At 34.9% G+C, this 21,450-nt stretch overlaps 1 protein-coding gene across 9 annotated transcripts in view; it reads left to right on the top strand.

Moving 5' to 3' along the window:
* Nucleotides 1-21,450, top strand: part of LOC112554717 (murinoglobulin-1-like) — a 39,026-nt gene that overhangs the window by 5,780 nt on the left and 11,796 nt on the right. Inside the window, exons 5-27 of one of the 9 annotated variants that reach the window (XM_025222696.1) lie at nt 802-871; nt 1,361-1,474; nt 1,732-1,816; nt 2,048-2,147; nt 2,419-2,530; nt 4,500-4,615; nt 4,885-5,061; nt 7,583-7,801; nt 8,081-8,402; nt 8,922-9,118; nt 9,780-9,929; nt 10,191-10,293; nt 11,080-11,186; nt 12,675-12,750; nt 13,553-13,576; nt 13,731-13,748; nt 15,543-15,666; nt 18,406-18,634; nt 19,043-19,192; nt 19,745-19,843; nt 20,237-20,288; nt 20,827-20,913; nt 21,067-21,243. In XM_025222696.1, the coding sequence (XP_025078481.1) occupies nt 802-871; nt 1,361-1,474; nt 1,732-1,816; nt 2,048-2,147; nt 2,419-2,530; nt 4,500-4,615; nt 4,885-5,061; nt 7,583-7,801; nt 8,081-8,402; nt 8,922-9,118; nt 9,780-9,929; nt 10,191-10,293; nt 11,080-11,186; nt 12,675-12,750; nt 13,553-13,576; nt 13,731-13,748; nt 15,543-15,666; nt 18,406-18,634; nt 19,043-19,192; nt 19,745-19,843; nt 20,237-20,288; nt 20,827-20,913; nt 21,067-21,243 (2,908 nt within the window). Of the gene's footprint in view, nt 1-801; nt 872-1,360; nt 1,501-1,709; nt 1,817-2,047; nt 2,148-2,418; nt 2,531-4,499; nt 4,616-4,884; nt 5,062-7,582; nt 7,802-8,080; nt 8,403-8,921; nt 9,119-9,779; nt 9,930-10,190; nt 10,294-11,079; nt 11,187-12,674; nt 12,751-13,552; nt 13,577-13,730; nt 13,749-15,542; nt 15,667-18,405; nt 18,635-19,042; nt 19,193-19,744; nt 19,844-20,236; nt 20,289-20,826; nt 20,914-21,066; nt 21,244-21,450 lie in introns of all 9 variants that reach the window. The other 8 variants (XM_025222689.1, XM_025222688.1, XM_025222694.1 and 5 more) reach the window with 8 other exon arrangements.

Raw genomic sequence — 21,450 nt, 5'->3', positions numbered from 1 at the left:
CTTGTAAAGCCCTCTTTGCTACCTGATATTGGATCAATGTCAGTGAAAAAGATAGGTTACTTAGTCTCCCACTTAATGACACAGAGATGTGATGGTCTTGGAGTGTATATCACATGATGAACTCAAGGTAGATGTTAAACTGCACTGGAGACAGAGGGCAGCCCTTGTAAATGCTCACCATCATGAGAAAGAGCTTACTCTCTGGTTGTTTAGGAGTACTGGATCCCTTATACAGCACTTTGATGGTTTGATCAGTATTAAATGTTGAATTTCACACATGCCACAGTAACATATGCAATACTTTATTGAAAACCTTCTTAAAGCCCACAAAGCTATGATAGAGATCCTTACCTTATAGGTGCTTTTTAGTCAAGACACAGCTGTAGAATATCTGTTCAACTGTTTTCCTGCTCTCTCAGAATCAATCCTGTTCTTCTGCTGTCTCACAGCCATTGATCTAAGGCAATTTTGAACCGCCTTTGTCACAGGTTTATGGTATAACCCCCCAGATGCATGATCCCAGCATTCTGGCACTTTAGAAACTGAAAGTGAACTCGTGCCATAACTGCCCCTATGATGAAGGTCAATTACAAAATATGGATGTGGTTGTGAGTGGTTTTGTGGCAACCCAAAATATTTAGCAGAAACAATTTATGTATCTTTTCAGCCCAGTTTAGGATTTAAATAAACTTTCAGTACTTTGTTTTCCTTATTGTTGGGAACTATTGACTAGTTAACCTTCTAAAATTTGTTCATAGCCAGCTGTACTTTTGATGCATGTGATTGTGCTGTTTCCTATAGATTGAGAGCATTTTTATCATGGATCCCAATAACTTGAGAGTGAAACAGTTCAAAAATGTGGCATCAGATGGTAAGAAAGATGTTAGTGTAAGCATATTAAAGATGTTAACTTGAATGTATCTGGTCCATTATTTTACCTTCCTATTTGGTCTGTTAAACTCACACAGTGTATTGTACTGCCTATACTTGCTTTAATTATCTGAGGAGTTGCAGCACCTTAAGATTTTACAGAAATCTTCTAGATATTGTCTTTCAAGTGAATTAGTATTATCACTGTCTCTAGTGCAAGTGGCCCATGCTTAAAACTGTTTGGCTGGTGCAAAAGATTATGAAAGTTAAAAAATATTCTTTATTTCACAATTTATGAATATTTTGTAAAACAATTCTTTTTTCAGTTATCATTTTCCTTCACTTTTCTATATTTCTATATTTGTATTTGCCTTTGATAATCTCCAAATAAATTTCTGTTATTGTCATTAGATTGGTGGAATGGAATATGTTAATTTCTTTATGGCATGATTTTTTTCATCTCATTGTTGACAGTGCATTGACATTACAGGTATTGCCAGCCTTGAATTTCAACTTATTAGTGAGCCCAAGCTTGGTTCTTGGTTCATCACTGTTACAGTTGATGGGGAAGAGACAAAGCAGGGGTTTGAAGTTGCAGAGTATGGTGAGGAAACTGATACATGTAGCTATGTATACTTTGTAAACTGTCATCAAAAGAGTTCAGTAATATGCTTTTTTCAGGACTTGGTACCAGAAATTGTCTTTATATAATTTCTAACAAAAAGTATTTTGCATGTAAGAAAATTGTGGGAAACAGAAAGAATGTGTGAATGTCTGGGATACTTAAGAGTGGTGAATAAAACACTTTTTCAAAGGAATATCCTTAAGTCAGTTTAAAGACATCCTGGCTCTTGTTTGCAGTCCTTCCTCGTTTTGAAGTTAACATTCAGTCGCAGTCCTACTTCACTCCCACAACAGAATTCATCGAAGGCAATGTATGTGCAAAGTGAGTCATTGCATATAATTGTCGGCTACAAAATTCTCAGTCCATGACGAATGTATTGGCATGAAAAATGAGTACTGAATGATGCAAATAGTTTAAGGTCAGATTATTATTAGATTGTTTTGATATACTTTATATTTATGAATATTCAACAAATTTAAAAGTGTGGGCATTGATAATGGATTTTTATTATGTTTGTAATAAATTATCATTATTTGATTTCTAATTTTTCAGATACACATATGGAAAACCAGTGAAAGGTTTCCTTACTTTGAACTTTTGTGCCAGGGGCTATAGTTCTTTTGACCAAAACTGTGCAGTGAAATATACAGAAGTAAGACATTACAAAGATACTGTGTCTAATAGAAAAACTCCAGAAAGATTTATGTATAAGAAACTTGCATTCATAGTATACCTTTGATCAGCTTATAATTGTTAATTTTTTTAAACCAAGGAATTATGTATTAAAGTAGCTAAACACCATATAAACGCATGAAGTAAGCAACACTCTAAAAATACCTAACAAATATATACACTGCATGGAAACAAAATCTGTCCCTGCTTCATAAGTAATGACTGCTAAACTTATTTTTTATGGTTTGCAGATTGAGGGCTGCTACAATTACAGCGTGAACATTTCAGAGGTGCTTTCTCACTATGGATTTTCGTATGGGAGATATTTTACAATTGAAGCTTCTGTCCGAGAGGCAGATACAGGTTTGTCTGCAGAGACTTTTTTTTTCTTATTGCAAACTGTAGCAGGCGCTAACTTAGGAGTGCGGGGTTTGCTGGGGTGGAACACTTTCAGATTTGGCAGCACACAAAGTCATAGGTTTTCCTTTGCAGGTTTTATTTTATGAAACCAAAATGGGCAAAGAGGAATACAAAAGCTAACCGACAAACGTAAGACAACATTAGACATTGTAATGTAAAAAAGAGAGAAAGTGAGAGTGATGTTTGCTCTGTAATCAGAAAATAAAAACATTTCCGTACCCTTATATAGTGTACAACGTGTAATACACGCTATATTAAAGTATTAGGGTCTCCCTACCCATAAATGAGGTGGTCTGGTGGCACAGTGGTTATCACCTGTTATCCTGGGTTTCACTCTTGTCTCGGGCATGCTGTTCTTTCTCTGCATGTAGCAGCTGTTTACAGTGCTGACTGCCTTGCAATGATATAGCCTTAGTTGTTGGCTCGGCGTAAAACACTAACTCCCCGCACTCACACACTTACTCCCATAAACCTCCGGATATCCATCATCCCCTCAGAATTTTCTCAACTCAGTAAGCTGCTCAACTTACCCGGAACATTGTCCCTCCATATATAGAAAAATTGAACAGCAAGTCCCTCTGTATATAGAAAAATTAAACAGCAAGTCCCTCCGTATATAGAAAAATTGAACAGCAAGTCCCTCCGTATATAGAAAAATTGAACAGCAAGTCCCTCCGTATTTAAAAAAATTGAACAGCAAGTCCCTCTGTATTTAGAAAAATTGAACAGCAAGTCCCTCCCATTATGGGGCATCTCCATACAAAAATGGGCTAATTCTGAACATTAAAATCCACCCCCTCTCCTTACTCATGTAAAACATATGCAACATGAGGAGAATATTTTACCTCATCATACAGAAAATTCAGTCATCTTATGCATAATAATCATAAAACATACAAAAGTACAACATCCTCTCAAAACAATCTTAAATGTTTAAAAACAGGACTATTTGTATGAACCTAATTTAGCACAAACTGTCTAGGGCAGGTATTTTGGCCCTGGTGTTTGCTTCTCGCACTCAAAAGAAAGCTAATGGTGGACCGGAAGAATATACTCCATAGTGACGAAAGTCTCTGTGAGAATCTTGCAATCAAATAAAATTGTGTAAATATGCACAACAAATTAAAAAAATAAAATTGTTTTTGTATTCTAAATGACATAGGTATTACACACGAATCACTTTCTGATCTCTAACAGATAGGTGAAATACCAAATAATCAATTTTTTTTCTAAGTAGTGCACTCTAGTTCTTAGAAAACTTTTATGTGTAGTGGCATCTTCGGGCGTGAGATTGACGTGAAAGTGGAGCCATAATTAAGACAAGTTCCTCATGCAGTGTCACTTGGCAAATAAATTCTTATATTGAGCATACACACAAGATGCCTTTTGTCAGTGCCACTAACCAGTAATATGACCAGATGTTTCGGGAGGGAAAGTGGGACGTGTGCCAATCATGCCGATCATTTTGTCATCACGGACAAAAAGCACCGAAAAAAAGCTAAAAGCATGGGTGGAGGGAATTCCTCTGAAAGGCAGTAAAGTAGAAGACAAATTTGAAATTATTAAGCAAATGGAGATAGGCAAAAGCCAAAACCAAAGGCAATTAAGTGTATGGGAATCAGATTTTTAAATACAAGTGGGACATTGATTGACTTTTTAGATGAGAGTGGGACATTGAGCATCCTGCCAAGACATTGTATGAGCAGGTGGGACACGTGGTCAAAGGCAGGACTGTCCCACCTAAATCGGGATGTCTGGTCACCTTTACTTTGAACCTTTGTATCCATGTGTGTGTGCATTCATGAATAAATGATATATAAATAAAGAAAGATATGCTTGCAATTGTTATGATCTAGATAATAAACCCTCTTTTTAAAGGGATAATGTTTCAACTTTTGCCGATTTTGTCTAGGTGTACAAGTGAACAAGACAATTGATGGACCACGAATGGCCACTGAACAACTGAAAATTTCTTTTTCTGATTCAAGTAACAATTATTTCAAACCTGGGCTTCCAGTTTTTGGCAGAGTGAGTGACATTTAATGTTTATCTGCAACATTAATAATATAATCCAAAATGACAAGAGTATATTTTACTTAAGTAAGAAAACAGTAAAATGTATGAATTCGCATAATATACATGTAATGAGTTAGTTGCATTGATTTTTTTTTTTTTTTTGCATTATCATCATTTATTGCATTCTGTCTTAATTCTCGAATTATGTTCTGCTGGATAAAGCCATTAAATTTTGCATCTTTTAATTTCATTCATCATATTTATTTTTTTATTTTTTTCAGGTGAAAGTTGAAAAAGCTGATGGAAGTCCAGCACCAGGTGAAGAGATCCTTATAGCTGCCAATGACCATAAGAATGATATTACTTTGAAAAAGACTTTCAAAACTGATGTCAACGGAGAAATTTTCTATTACATTTGTCATGGACTGAAGGAAAGTACTTCATCTCTTTCACTTACGGTATGTAGACTGTTGCAACTCTCTTCTTTGCTGGCTGTCCACAATATCACATTCACAAGCTATAGAAAATCCAGAACTCAGCTGCTCATCTTGTTTTCCAGATTCGCAAATCTGAACATGTTGCGCCACTTCTTCGCTCTCTTCATTGGCTGCCAATTAAAGCTAGAACAGATTACAAGCTCTCAACTCCATGCTTTGGATTCTTTGATGGCTCTTTTCCCCACTACTTTACTGAAATCTTATCTGTTCACACTCCTGCTCGAAACCTTCGCTTCTCATCAGACTCTTGCATTCTATCGTCCCTCCCACAAAGACAGGACACCGGACATTCTTCCACTATGCTGCGAAGCACCGGAACTCTCTTCGACATCACATTCGCCACTCTGACTCCAAGGCTGCATTCAAACATTCTTTGAAAACATCTCTGTTCACTAAGTAGTATCCCTGAATTGCTATCCTTAACTCCTTTTGCAATATTATCTGTCATGTTAACCATCATGTAACAACACCATCTTACACTTTATCCCTTCTTACCTTTTATCCATTGCTTTACGCTCCACTCTTGTACTGTATCTCTTTGTTGTTCAGTGCGCCTATACATATCTCACCATCCACTGTTATCCAGTGTTCATTTACCATTACTGGTCTATGGAGAGCGTGCGATATATCTTGGTCGTGATGCTGTGCGTTACAAGTACACATTATTATTATTATCTATAATGAGTGTTGATCTGCTAAATGGTAATTATTTTGGAAGATAAAGTCCTGTGAATTGGTGCTAGTGGAATCTACTATAAGGGTTTATCATGTTTAGAGTACAGATTGTGGAAGGTGGAGCACAACTTTCTCTTTTGTTTCCTTTTTTCTTTCCTGATAAATGAGATACTCATAGCACCGGAGTTGGCAAAGAAAGTTTACTTTTAGACATCATGAATAAGACTTAAACTGGTTGTGGTTTTGATAATGTCATATTTCCCTTTAATTTCATAATTGGTATAGCTATTTATGACTTTTATTGCATTTTAAACACTTCTTCAGTTTACAGTTATGTTTTTATTAATGTCAGTTTTAAAGACTTACATGTTTCATGAGTAAAGCTTTATAAAAATTCTGATACTATTAGGAGGATATACATGTCAAGTCCTATGCATTCTCTCATTTCTTAGAGATTTCTTTTCACATTTATTGATCCTGCTGCATAGCAAAAATTTATTTGAAATTTAATTTTTTGTTTACATTATAAATTTGTTTTTGTGAGAAATATTGGTAGTATGGTATTTAAACATGATCCTCAAGTCATATTATCTTAGCCAGGAGGCAGTTTCAGGTTTTCAGTTCTACCTTTATGTATGCAACTGGAGAGATGGAGGCTGCTTGCCCATTATTACCACAATAATAAGCACAGTCAACATTGTCGTCGATCGATTGGGTTTTACACTGGTTGATGTTGGGAAAAGCAAAACATTCACAACTAACCTAAGCATTCTCTAAGCTCTTTGCTGAGATGATGATACACCTTGACAACTCTCTCTAAATGCCTTTTCCCTTCCTGCTTCACCCTTTTCCTCTTATTGCTACGCTCTGAATATTCTAGAATCTACGTTGTTGCCATCCTTTCCACCCACCCGTCTCCATCTCCGTGGGAGACCCAGATTGCTGGTCATGAGGTTGGAAAGACCAGGAGACACAGGGTCATGAAGCCAGAGGGAGGACTGGCATCACTCATCCCCTTTTCTCTTGATGGGGAGGGGGGCATCACTGGACATTAGACACCTTCCCCAATGTACTGCTCGTGTGTGTGTGTGTGTGTTGATGTCCATGTATGTCAGTCCCTTCCTTTGCTAGCAGAATGTACAGCATCTGTATACACAAAATTTAATGACCACTGTGACAAAGATTTTAAGAGTTTGGTGAAGGCATTTGCTAACGGCAGAGTTCAACTTTTGCAAAGCATTCAAATTCAAATGTTGAAGTAGCAGTCTTGCATCTCTTTGATTTGATGCAGCATTGAAATGCAGTATACATAAATGATATTAAGTGATATCAGCTGACACATTTTAAAAGGCAACAGTGGTTTTAGAGTGACTTAGACAATGATGAAAGCAGAAAAATCATGTCCCTCTATGTACATAGATCTGATTATAATTTATTTATTTTTTCTTTTCGAGTAATGGAGTTACTTGTTTTGTATTGAACTCTTTTATTGTAGATTCCCATAAACTTTGAAGGTTTGTTTATTATTATTATTAAATGCTTATTCTTGAGATGCCACAAGGGTTTAGTAAAGGAACGTTATAAAAGCTGTCTCCTTCTCTTCTTATTTCTAGAAGATTCTAGAGAAAGTGGCCAATATGGTCATGTGCATTTAATAGTTGATGCATTATATAAAACAAAACATCCAGAATAATGGAATATTACCTATGAAGTAGTTTTATTGTTGCTAATTCCTGTTGAGGTAGGTTATGAAAGGTAAAGATCATACTGGTTGCTTAAGTTATTTGAGATTTTTTGTGGAAATCAGGCAACAGCACTTTCTTACAAAGATCAAGAAGATGTGGATTACTACAGACGTATGTACCAGCCAAGGGGTTATGCATCACTGAAGCAATGGTTCTCACCATCACTTAGTTACATCAAAATTCCAGCAAGAAAAGACAGCCTTAAGTGTCGGGAAAATCTACAAGTTAATATTCCCTATACACACGATGGGTCCAAATCTAATGTTACATTTTACTATCAGGTAAGTTTAGGTCATTCTTAATTTTGTTATTACCCCTCCCACCTTTCCTCCTGTATTTGCCTTAAAAGAGTATTTCCCATTAACTTGAATATTAATTTTTCGTCACAACATACTGACAGTGCAGAATAACCTGATATTTGAACATAATCTGGTCATAAACTACAACCAAAGTCAATGTTCTTTCAATGTTGAAATATGATATGCTGTTTTTCCTTAAAATTCTCATACTTTGCAGTACATTTTGTTATGCTAGTGCTGTTTTTTGTGTTGGTCTAACAGGTATTGTCACGAGGAAGAATTATTCTTACAGGGGAAAAAGAATCTCCTGCTGATTCTAGTCCTCTTGATATTCTTGAGCTTCCAGTTGACCTTTGTCTAGAACCTTCACCTTCTCCACCTCCTACCTCTGCTTCCATTCAGCCACCACCTACACCAGAATCAGATGGGAGATCAGATGAACCTGAACCTTCAACATCACCTGTTAGTGTAGAGTCTTTTAGCAATAATGCACCACTAGAGTCCATGGATGGTGAACAGCTTAAGTCTGAAGAAATTGATAGTCCTGAAGGAAGGGATCTGCGTAAGAAGCGGTTTGTTTATGGTAAGCTTTAATAAGGTATCATCTTCCACCAGCTGAGAATGCTATGGTGTCAAATCACTTTGGCTGTAGTCATAAATGGGGATAGATCACTGGATGCAGGTCACATATTATCTTTTAAAAAACAGGCTGGAAAATCTCAAGTGTAAACCTGTTGATTACCTGATTTTTAAAAAATTCATTAAATATTTTCCCGAAACTTGGTTTATGGGTAATACTAAAAATCTTATTTGTAAAAGCCAATGCTTGGCTATTAAAATTGTCACGTGTGGCATCATGCACCATTTTACAGCATTTACTCAAAAGATAAAAATTGGTTTTACAAAAGCAGTGATAGTCTTTAAACAGTAGATTAATTTTGATTAAATAAAGACTTAGTGGACATAATTCAGACTTGCTTTTTATTTTTTTTTAAAACTACTTAATTTTTACCAACAATAATAAAATTAAATTTTAATTTTTTTATCATTATTATCATTACAGTTATTAAAATTAAAAACGAACAGTGCACATTTTTTTCAGGTAATCCACCAAATGAAACAGACATAATCGTACGATCTGAGGTAATGGCCAGTGAAGTCTCGAGTGTCCTTTTGGACATTCCTATTTCTGCAGCTTTGTCTCCCAAATTTAGTCTACTAGTCTTTTATATCAGAGATGATGGAGAAGTTGTTGCTGACAGCATGGACTACGTGGTAGAACCCTGCTTTGAAAATGAGGTAATGCACTTAAAATAATGATATATTAAATGTTGAAATCAAAGGAGTAGTTTTTTTCGTTTTTTTTATTGTTTGATTTATGTAGTAAAAATACAACTAGAGCTACGTAAAAATTAAAACCAGTGGATAATTTTTGTGGATGATTGATACCTTGGCTGAAAGTTGATTTTAATGTCACTTTTACACTATAAGAATATGCATAAAGAAAGTTTTCTTTCTGGCTGGTATGCTACTGATGTCCCAATACAGTGACTGTTTTGCTGTTTGGTGGTATAAAGGCCTTTTGTGATGTCTATAGAGCTTTGTGCACTGTCTCAAAATGCCTTTCAGATTGTGCACATTTGAAATCTCGCATTATTTCATTATGATAACTTGCCTGTAATTTGAGATACATTTTATGTTGCAATTTACTTACCATGAGAGAAGATTGTTTAATGGATTTTAGTTCCTATTAGTCCATACTTACCTTTGTTTAAGAAAAAAGCAAAAATAGAATATTGGTACACTGAAGCCTGTAAATAAACATTTCAATTTGATAGTGATAATTTTGAAAGCTCAGTCATAGTAGGAGTGCAAATTTATTTTCATTCCAAAAATGTTAGGCAACCGTTTTCTTCCAGCACCACCCTGTTGTTTTTATTACTGGATGTTTTCACTGCAGGTGAAAATGCAGTTTTCTGATGAGACAGTTTTACCTGGAGCAGAAACAAAAATAAGTCTATCAGCAGCACCAGGCTCTTTATGTAGCATTGGAGTTGTGGACAAAAGTGTTAATATTTTAGGTGGTGATCATCAAATAACACCAGAAACGGTAATCTGACTTTATTTTTTTCATTCTGTTTTATTTAGGCCAAGATAAAAAAACAACTTTTACAAAAATCAGCTGGAAAAAGTTTTGGCATCTGTACACTTTTAATCATTGTATAAGAAAAGTAAATTAGTTTTAACTTAGATTTTAGCAGTTATTGACTTATTTGTTTGATATTGAGTAATATCTTTTATACTGTCTTTTTGTGTTGCTTTGCCAATACTTTCTTTAGTCAGAAAAACAGAATATGTGCTTGGTGGGCAGGTTTTCAAAAAACTTGGTGAATACAGCCTCTCAAGATCGGGGAGCTATGACTACTATGATGATTCTCCATACTGTAAAGAACAAATCCAAGCCAGAGAAAAAAGCATGTTTTTCTTTTTTTAAATATTTTGTTGTTTGCTGTTGTCCTGAGAATCTTTGTAAATTTTATTTCTTGAGTAGGAACTTCCCCACCCCCCCATACAACTTCTTAAAATTTTCACCCATGTGGTTTTTTTTTTACAAACTGAGAACCGGTATTGGTCTGTCTAAAGCTTTATTCCTTATTTTCATAATTATATTAATTATATTATCTTTTATTATCACTCTTACAAAAGCAACAAGTAACCACAGACAGGGATAGTTGATACAACAATCTAGAAGACTAGCAATTACAAGTTCAAAGAGAAGCAGCCAAAGGGAAATGCAAAATAGAGCGACAAAAGAATTCTTTCCCAGTAATACATTATATGTATATATAAGTAAAAGTACTTTGATGTCAGGCTCACATTAGAAAGCGTTAAAAGCGTTGCACCACAGGAAAAAATCGACCATGGACCCTGCCAAATGGGTAGTTGATTATTTTTAGTTGCCTATATGCCAAGATAAAACATGCTGTCACAGTTTGACAATTAGTTTGGGGACAGTTGACAATTTTTTGAAATTCTGTACAATTCTAGCAACTGAATCCATTTTACTATATTGATTAAAGGTACCATTTTTTTTTTTAAAGGAATGACATTTGTATTCCATAAAAAATTATTCACTCACATTTTTTAATCTTGTAACAAATTGAATCCAGTCATTTGAAAAGCATTTTATACTCTGGTGTGCCTTTAACAGTTATGTCAGATACTTGCTTTACAGAAGTGAAATATCTTATGTTGTATAGAACGTGAAAGCCAAGAAGAAGATGATGATGATGATGAAAGTAGAAACTTTTGGGAGTATGGATGGTGGTATACTTCTGAGTACGTGGATGCAATTGAGGCATTTAAGGTAAATCCTATAAATGCTTTCTATTCCACATCAAGTTAGTCTAATTGTTGTTTTAATTATATTAGTTTGTTAAAACACTTATAACCAACACATCAGTCTCTGATGGCTACGTAGGGGTGGACTAGTCGTACAAGAAAACAACAAAGATCGAAATTGCCACATAACTGTAGTTTTTATTCAGTTTCACTGGGCGGCTGGCCTGCCGTCTCTCCACTCTCACTTCCAAATCCAAAAAGCCCCTCTCAACTGTAAAGCTACTCTACTTATTCTCCCTACCGAGCCATTCACCCCCTTTCCCAGCCCACATGGCGTCACTGGATGCACCCACCCCTCCTTGTCTGGTCATTGTTTCCCTAAGTATCTCATGCAACTTCGTAACTTCTGATGTAACAATAGACACAGTAGCCGTGGGTGGGCAGTTCAAGGCCGGGTATTATGCACGCAGCCAGCATGAGAAATGGACAGTCCTGGTGCTGTTTGACGCCGGCTTACAAAAACATAACTTTAATACACAAGGAATTAATAGACCTGGTGCTGTTCAATGCCGACTCTACAAACAAAGATATAACTCAGTACACTACTAGAGTGCTACACGCTGTAAATGGTAGACAAGATAATACATCAATCCAATTTTGTATGAAGTTTTTTCACAATAAAGCTACTTTTGGTTACTTACAACTAGCTTTCAGTTTTACTGTTGCTAGTTGTGACAGAAGTATGATCTTAGTCACGTTGTTCTACTAGGCCACAGTTAATTAAAAAAAAGTGTAGTATTTAAAGGTGGAACTTTTTAGACCTGATGATACCTGGCACACCTAAACAACATACTTATACCCCCATTTGATGTCTGGGGGCTTAAATAAAAGGTCACCCTTTTGGCAGATTGTTCATCCTCAGTTTAAGGACAATTTCTAAATTTGGTAAAAGTTTTTCTCATTTGTATTTATTTAGATATACCATATGCAACTGCACTGAAAGTGTGGAATGTATCCTGTTTTCTAGGACAGTCAGGAGACAAAAATCCAAAGGTCAAAATCAGCATACAGCTTCACTCTATTTATTGCCCTTCCTTGTCACCATATAGTGGTGTATTCTGGGTAATAATCTTTAGTGTTCTTACAGGTAGTCATTTATTAAGGTACCAGAATATATGGCATTATCCCAAAGGAGCTCAGAACCATGCAATTTTAGGAACTTCTGTAGCTACTTCATACATTCTACCATTTCTGCCATTGCTTGAGCCTTAGTGACATACATGTGTACTCAGCCACCACCAAATCTCTTCTTTCTGTAGATGTCATTATTTAAAGGCTGGTGTCTTGTGAGTATATTTCCTGAGAATCTGCGGACAGCTATCTTGTAATGAATTGATCAGAGCTATGGAAACAAATTTTTCAGCTGGTAGAGATAGTGTCTACTCCTAATTATTCAAACATTTGAGTTATAAGTATGAAAACCTTTATAGACTTGATTTTATGCTTTTTGCAGCGGATGGGATTTGCTGTCCTTACAAACCTAAACCTTGAAACTAGACCCTGTAAGCGTGAGCCCCCTGTTTACTATGGTAAGTATCAAGATCTTTTAGAGGTACAAAAAATTGCAGATATAATATATGCATTAAGAGTTTCTCTTTTTATTCTTTCTTTCTGTCTCACACACAAATGTGCACATAAACACTGCGGATATGTCAAGTCCTACATGGTCGTTTGGATTGTTTTATTTTTCCTGATCCTTTTCTATGGGTTTTTTAATATTTTTTACTTTTTTTTTTCACTTTAGTGGTTTTTTAAAAATGATTTAATGTCGAGATGTAAAGGAATATATGTCATTGTGCATCGAGATATGCTGGCTAGATGTCTAGCTGTAGACAATTTCACAATACAATTTTTTTAAACTTTTAAGTATATATTGAAAGTTTTTGAAATGCGGCCATGTTCGGTTGGTGTTGGCTGTAAAGCTGGTTGTAGCTTCTGAAAAGGTTTCTGCCAAAGAAGTGATGGACACAGCCTTGTCTAAGGTTGCTTATCCTCATGATTATATATTGAAATTGGTCAGGGGAATAACAAAAGCAATAAAGGTTATTACTAATGATTGTGAAGAAGATGTTCATTTATAAAACAGCTAGAAGTAGTGGATTACCAAAAGATGATAAGGACAAATAATGTCAAGCACGAAGGATTCTTTTTGCTATTGGGCCAGATTAATTCTTCTCAAAATAAGATTGATTGTCCAGCATTAAGGAACGTTGGGTATTTGTGTTTCTACACACCATAAAAAATGTTTTTAAAAACCCTTAACATGTAAGTACTCCTGTAAAAAAATAACCCCCTAAAAACCTGCTAATCTATTCGATGAATTTATTTTAGAAGAGCCAATGACTTTGGAAGTTGGTAAGTTGTTCTTGTTATTATTATTATTTCTAACCTGTCATTTTACCTATTATTTAAAGTACCATAAATTTCGGATTATAAGCCGCAACTTTTTTACTCCAGCTTTAAACCCTGATGCTTAAATAGTGATTCAGTTTGTTTCCGGAATTTTCAGATTCCAGTGAATTTTTGGGTGAGCTCCATGTTTAATTGTTAACTGTTCACATTTTTAAATCAAAGTCATATACAATTGAAACATTCAGATCAGTTGCTGAAGCACTCACCTTCATCATACCAAAAATGAGATGAAATGCCTATGACACAGCTTTCATGTTGTACATATATTTGCAGCTTATATTTAAGAAAAAAAGTAGAGATGTTTAAAAAATTTGGTGGGTGCCGCTTATATACAGATGTGCTGAATAGACTGAAATTTACGGTATGCTCAGATTAACAGTTTATAATAAATATCTACATTATAAGCAAGAATAATTCTCCCTTTATATTAATTGTCTGTTTCAAAAAAATAATTTGAAGAAAGAGCTCTCATTTCTATAATTATCTAAATAAATACTGTGAGATGGTCTATTACTGCAGTACTTTATTAAATTTTAATTGTTCTTTCATTGTACTTATAAAACAGTAGTGCATTAGTTATTTTTTAAACAAATTGTTTGAAACTAGCAGTCTTGTAAGATATATGCTGAACTTAATTTAAAATTGTAATTAGTATGTGGTATATAATTATACAAAAATATAGTATGCATATAATATGTATATATAAAATAATATGTATGAGATTTATTTTGATTATTGTGATATTTCTATCTGTTTTGAGAGTTTCTTAAAATCAAATATTTGAAAAAAAATAAGAGAAAATGTCATAGGCCGTATATAAGCTGACCAATGGTTAACCTTTTAAGAATCCATAAAAATTAAGGGTGAGCCACACAAAAACTCTGAATGCCACAATAAAAGTGTGCTGCTTAGTTCATTATTCTTTTTTTTTGCAAATGCCATCCTTCATTCTCCTGATCATAGACCACTAAACCAAAGCACAACAGACCATATGCTTGAGAATTTCCACCTGTCAACACAAGAGTTCACATCATCTGGTCTTCCTATTTGTGTTGATAGCTAACCAGCTCATTTGCAAAAGTCTTGTTGTAGCAGTTAATGCAGGAAGTTTAATTGTCTGCCAGCAACTCATTCTATATATGTTCCTTGCTGATTCTCATCTTTATATTAATGATATGTTGATAAATATCACATCTGGATTACTGAATTCTCTTATGCTTTGTATCTGAGATGAGATCATGTGCGATCAATAATAATAATAATATTTTACTTTGCCAACAGGTTAATGTTGGTTCACATAAAGTTTGTTTCTTTTGTATAGAATTTGAGTTTCCTGACTGATTCTAAATTGTATATATAAATATGAAACTGCATGTTACTAAAATTTTGTCAAGTCTACTACTTGCTGTGAGTTGAAAAAAATTTGTGCTGTTGGGTATAATATCTTAGTATACATGTTGCAAAACTACTTGCTATTTCCTGCATGATTTTCAGACTTGATCATTGTAGTTCACTTCTTGCGGTTTATTCTAACTTTGCTCTTCAACTGCTTCTGATAACTTAAAATAGCACAACGCAACTTTTAATGTGTAAAATTGTCAGCCAATGACTCCACTTTTGATTGGCTTGACTGGCTTCCTGTCTAAGAGTGAATTAACAATATGAATGGCATGTAAAATCTGTATAAGTTTGAAGAACTTTTCTACCAAATAAGCCTAACCAACTATAGCAAATGTTTACAATAATAGATCCTTTTGTGCTAAAATATTTAGAGCAAAGCTAAAGTAGCACTTCAGTTTATTTGAAAGCAAAAAGTAGAAGTAGATTTAATTTCTTATAGATGTATTTTTGTCCATTCAGCATTTTTGATAATGTGCATTTATTTTGTGTTATCTTTTCTGTCTTATTGCGAGAGGGCTGGGAGCTGTTAATGGCCTGCCTGGACCTATTGCTGTAACTAGTTCTGTGCCATCTGCCCCTTCTTTACGCTCTTACTTTCCTGAAACTTGGCTGTGGGACCTGGTTTCTGTTGGGTAAGTGTTTTTTTGGTTTTTTTTTTTTTTTTCTCTATAGCCAATATTTGTCTATACAACATAAATTCCATCATTTTGTTTTTTCCATCTTTCTATATGCTCTGCTTATTGCCAGTTTAGTGTAAGAAGATGTCTGACCATAGAATTGTTGACCGACAAAACCGACAAAACGTCCGTCGGCTAAGGGCCCCACGCCAAAATGTTCGTCGACGATGCCTCCCTCGGCTAAAGATCCGGTCGCCAAAACGTCCGGCTCCAAAACGACCGTTGGCGAAACGTCCGCCGTCGAAAAGTCCGGGTACCGTAGAATGGACTTCTTATAGATGAATTACAGGTGATGTTTTTGTGAATGAGCTTCAGGTTTTAATGCAAAGAGGAACCGCAGATGACACAACCTCTCATGTTGACAGAGGTGCAAAATCTCAAGCTTTATGAATTGTTGAATTTTTAGTTTATTGGCTCTAAGCTAAAGGGGAGTGAAGATTGCCAAACAGAAGTAAATAATAAAGTAACTAAGCAACAAACTCAAATATACTATATTGACATTTAGGAAGTTTTCTTGTAGTCCATCCCAGACTTATATGTACTTCCTTTCAAATAGATTTTCAAGTCCTGAAAGCTGATTGCTTGTAAGACTGCCACTATTCCAGTATATGCATGTCCATACTTGTATTATGGTAGATTTCTGAAGAAAAATTACATGTTTACAGAAAAGCAGGTACTTATCACATTATCAAATAGCCTCAATATATTTGGTGTCATCAAGAATTCAGGGAGCAGGCTACCCTACAATTAGAATGGTCAGTTGAATACAATGAAATTAATCAAGCACCATGATCTGTATGCCTACGTAGCTTCTTTCCTGAAACCTGGCTGTGGGATTTACAGGTTATTGGGTGTGTAGGCATTTCTTTCATTACTTCTGTTCTTACTGAAGAAGGAAACACTCAGTATTAAGGTGTTAGGAGTGTTTTTCTCCATATTTCTTTGTTATATTCTCAAAGGATGTTGATAAAATATTTCAGTATATATGCTCCTAAAATCATTTTGGCCTTTTTCCATGTTTTGTTGTCAACTTTTTTTTGCTATTACTAAAATTACTTTTTGTTCTTATTTCCATACTTCCACCAACCATCTGCCCATTTACCATTTTCTTGGCTTAATGCTTTCATCTGCTTGTCCATCAATCATCTAACAGTACTCACTTTCATAAATCCTTAGTTTTGCTTTGTATTTTTTCTCTCTCTCAAACTGATATGACTCAAAGTGTGATAATGTGGTTGTGCTTACAGGGCTTTAATATGTTTATTTATGTAAGAGACACATGGTGTGTTCCATGTAAGAAAATTTGGACACTTGAGAAATTAAGAGTCTGACTGTGGACATATAAGAAAGTCCTCTGTGTGTGACAAATTTGTTTTGTAAACACTTAAGAGATTAAGAGTCTGACCATGCAGTTTGTAACTGTTTCATTACTCCAAGGGCAGAGAACATCAGTATAAAATTTAAAAATCTACACTATGGTATCAAACATTGAGGAAGGAGAAGTGATTGTTTTACGTATCGCTAGTAATGAGCAATATTTTAACCGTTTTAGTAAAACTATCACCAAATTCACCTAAAAAAAAATTCATTATAATGCTTGTTTAACACTATCTTAGATGCTGATTTAGGAATTCATAGTTCTCGTGCATGCTCAGGAAGCACTGGAATGTAAGAAGGGGAGTTTCTGCAAACTATAATCATGTGATAGATGATCTTAATGTCTCTGAGGAATAAATAACCATAAGTGTTGCCATAAAGACATCTTATTAGGTGTCTACCAGATGTCTGCACAGCATGCTGATAAGCTTTGACTATCATTTATCTATTTATACTGTTTAGATCAGACCTGGGCAAGGGCCGGCCCGCCTCCTGTCTCTGACCGGCCGCCCGCTAGTATATATACTATATATACAGTATTGGGTAAAACTGAGTTAACTATATTAGTCCAGCCCTCTAAAACCATCCCTATTTCTCATGCAGCCCCTTGGGAAAATTAATTGCCCACCCCTGGTTTAGATTGAAGACTCATTTAGGTGTTCTCACTTCTTTATAATTTTATTACATTAACACAGTATGGGATGAACTACTTAGTTGTATGCACACGTCTCAAGTGTTTGAATCTGCATAGAAATTCAATTTCAGTTTCCATCAGATAAGACTATAGAAACTGCTGTCTGAAAGAGCCATCATTGTTTTAAATCTGTGTTGTCTTCTATAACAGTGGTTCTCAAAGTTTTTCGGACCGCGGACCCACTTTACTTAAGTAAAAATTATGGCGGACCACCAAGGCCTAAGTAAAAAATATGGCGGACCACCAAGGCCTAAAAATCAGTCTGTACTATGAATTTTAAATTTAAATTGCCTCATTTGTTTCTTTTTAATTCAAAACTTAATGTCCTTTTGTAAAAGTAGTATAGTAATAAGATGACATAAAACTACCTTGTTATTTGTAATTAAAATGTTAATGCGAGGAATGCATCACTTTAAAAATCACTTTGCTGACATATGACGACTGTCAGTCGCGGACCACCTGACTTATGCCCGCGGACCACACTTTGAGAACCACTGTTCTATAACACATAAAAAAATGCCTGTACATATCTGGAGCTAGTTTATGTTTTGCATTAAGCATTTTCAGGGGCAAATAATGTTCTTAAGTCCCTGAGATTTAGGTTACTTGTTTATTATTTGCAGGGAGACTGGTATGTTGGAACTGAAAAAAATTGTACCTCACACCATCACCAAGTGGGTTGGAAACTCCTTGTGTACCAGTGGAGAAGCTGGTTTGGGGGTTTCTCCTTTGATATCACTCACAGCCTTCCAACCATTCTTCTTAGCATTTAATCTGCCATATGCTGCTGTGAGAGGCGAGCGACTTCCAATCACCATTACAGTGTATAACTACCTGGACAAGTGTCTGAATGTTAGTTTGATTTTTGATTATGTTCATCTTTGAGTACTTTTCTGTGCAGTACAGTTTCATGAAGTGCTTTTATAGTCTTTGAGTTCTTACCAAAGTCTACCTTGAATTTCATTTTCAATGTTTTCAGTTTTGAAAATTCCTGAGGAAATCTTTTTGTTCGATAAAGTACTCAGCATCAGTCTGAACAATGCCACATCACATTATGGAGTTTGATACCATCCAACCAGTTTTTAACAATATACTTAGTACATGTGAGACATTCTGTCATTTTTGCTATTTCATTTGGTAGATTATGGCTTTTGCTATATTTCCTTTAAACGTGTGTAGGAATCCTTGTCAGGTTTTTTTTTTTTTGGAGGGGGGTTTGTGGCTAATTTTCTTAAGAGAAATTTTTGTTTGTTTATGCAGATGCTTCTTACAGTAGATGGAATGACAAATTTTAAAATACACAGTGCTCGTGGTAATCGAGATTCATTCTGCCTGTGTGGAGGACAATCATCAACTAAGAAGTTTTACATCACTGCTCAGAACATTGGCAAACTACCAATTTTTGCTGGGGTATGCAGGATTGTTACACTTTTCATTTTTATGTTACTCTAAGAAGGGATGTCAAACATTGTTGAAATATACATAGACAGCATCCCTTGAAACTGCACAGAAATAGCATTAGTAGTACATTAAAAAGCTCACATCTATAGCAGGGCATGGTGGCTTAAAGTACTCAATGTTGTTAGACATTTTCAATGCATTTAATACCTCTGTATTGATGAAATTGAGCTATAGCTATGAAGACATTTGCATTCATGGGTGCAAACTACATAGGAAAAGTTAAATTTACAGATATTATTAATATGGTCCAGATTTTTAGGTTCAGGTGTAATTGTAAAGAAGGGAGTTCAGTCTAATCTATAAATGTGAAAAGGAAATAATATTTAAATCATTTCATGTTTTACCCCTGCACTCTGGTAGGGTTAACAGTGTGAGGGTGCAGATTTGGTTTCATTGTTAAAAAAAGCAGTGAACATAATTAATTTTTTGTTAGAAATTGAACTAAATCATGTATCTGAACTAAACCTTTTTTTTTAATTGAATGTGTTTCTTCCATCTCAGGCCGAAATTACTTCTGGCGGTAACTGTGACAGTGATGTTGTGATAGACTCTCAGTACATAGGATGGAAAGATTCTGTGCAGCGAGAAATTTTTGTAAAGGTAGATAACAAACTAGAATATTTTTCTCTGAGCACTTCTTTGTGTGTGTAACTGATCTTCACTCGTTTGCAAATGCTAAACAACACTGTCTCTAAAGATGGCACATTTCATTACAAAAAATTATATTACATTTATCACCAAAACACATTTTTAAACAAGAAGTAGAAAAGAATGCTTGTTATCTTAACTACTTGAATAAATTCATTTTTTAAAATTATATACTATGTAACAAAAATTCATCCCTCAGGCAGAAGTGACATATAAATGTACTTACTTTTTAACATGTAACTTAGCATATCACCATTATATATCATCAGTGTTGGAGCTGATTACTGGATAAAGATGTAACATAACCACAAATACTAGCTTAATGTTAATTTTTATTTTTTTGAGGCGGAAGGTGTTACTCAGCAGTACAGTCACAACATCTATATGTGTGTTGAAGGTAAGTAAAGTCTGTTCTCTAACTGGTTGCATCTTTATGTGTGTGTTGTCATTAATGTATGTTTGTGCATTAGTATACATTTACAGTGTCATCTGTACTGATGGGTGATTTGAAGCTATCAGTAATAAGTATTCACAGTGATCTTCTTCAGATGTTGACTATTTTTACCATACCAGTTTCAGTAAGACTTTTATTAAGTTAATGAGGCAAATATAGGTGACTAGCAATTTAGGTGCAAAATATGTTTCAAAGGGACCACGCATAATAATAAAATTTCTTATAAGTAATAATGGTAACATTTTTCCAGCTTTCATACTCAGTTTGAGTCTCCTATATGAGGATTAAATTTCTCCTTCCCATCCATCTTACTGTATCAAGTATAGTAATCTACTACAGGTATTGGTCAGAACATATAGGTCTTTGACTAATTTTTTTGCAGCTAGTTTTTAAACATCATAATTTGTCTATGGTTGAATGTAATAAAGATAAGATTGTTTAAAAATAGTTTAATATAAATTCATGTCATCTATTGCAACAGAGAGAGCACCAAAGGTTGAACAAATGAAACTTCCCCTACCTAATGACATGGTAGAGGACTCGGCTAGAGGAGAAGTGACTGTTGTCGGTATGTGAAGCTAATCTTGCGTACTACATAAATCATATGAATATGTAGGGGATAAAAGAACATAAGAGCAGTTGCATGTTCAAGCCAGTGATAATGTTGATTATGTACTGCATCTATTAATTATGCACAATATTTTTGGTTTTTCATGTGCAGGTGATATCATGGGACCAGCACTTAACAACTTGGATGGTTTGGTAAGAATGCCAACTGGTTGTGGTGAACAGAACATGGTTGGATTTACTCCCAATATATATGTCCTAAAGTATTTAAATGCTTCCAGCCGCTTGACAAACCAGATACAGGACAAAGCAAAGTTTTATATGGAAACAGGTAAGTCAGTTTAAATTAATTTTTATATTTTTGCTTTTGCTTTAGATAACCATTTCACTCAGAACTTTTCTATTTTATACTTTCTTTTGCACCTGTAACAAAGAAACAGCAATACAGTCAACCAATTACCAAAATGATTCTGCTGTTTATACTGACATTGCTTCTTTCATATGTAAATATGGACAGACAGATCAAGAAAGGTTCAGC

Source organism: Pomacea canaliculata, linkage group LG13, assembly GCF_003073045.1.
Source record: "Pomacea canaliculata isolate SZHN2017 linkage group LG13, ASM307304v1, whole genome shotgun sequence".
In the NCBI taxonomy this organism is placed as follows: Eukaryota; Metazoa; Mollusca; class Gastropoda; order Architaenioglossa; family Ampullariidae; genus Pomacea; species Pomacea canaliculata.
The sequence above is the reverse complement of the archived record's forward strand: the minus strand, read 5'-3'. Positions and strand labels throughout refer to the sequence as shown.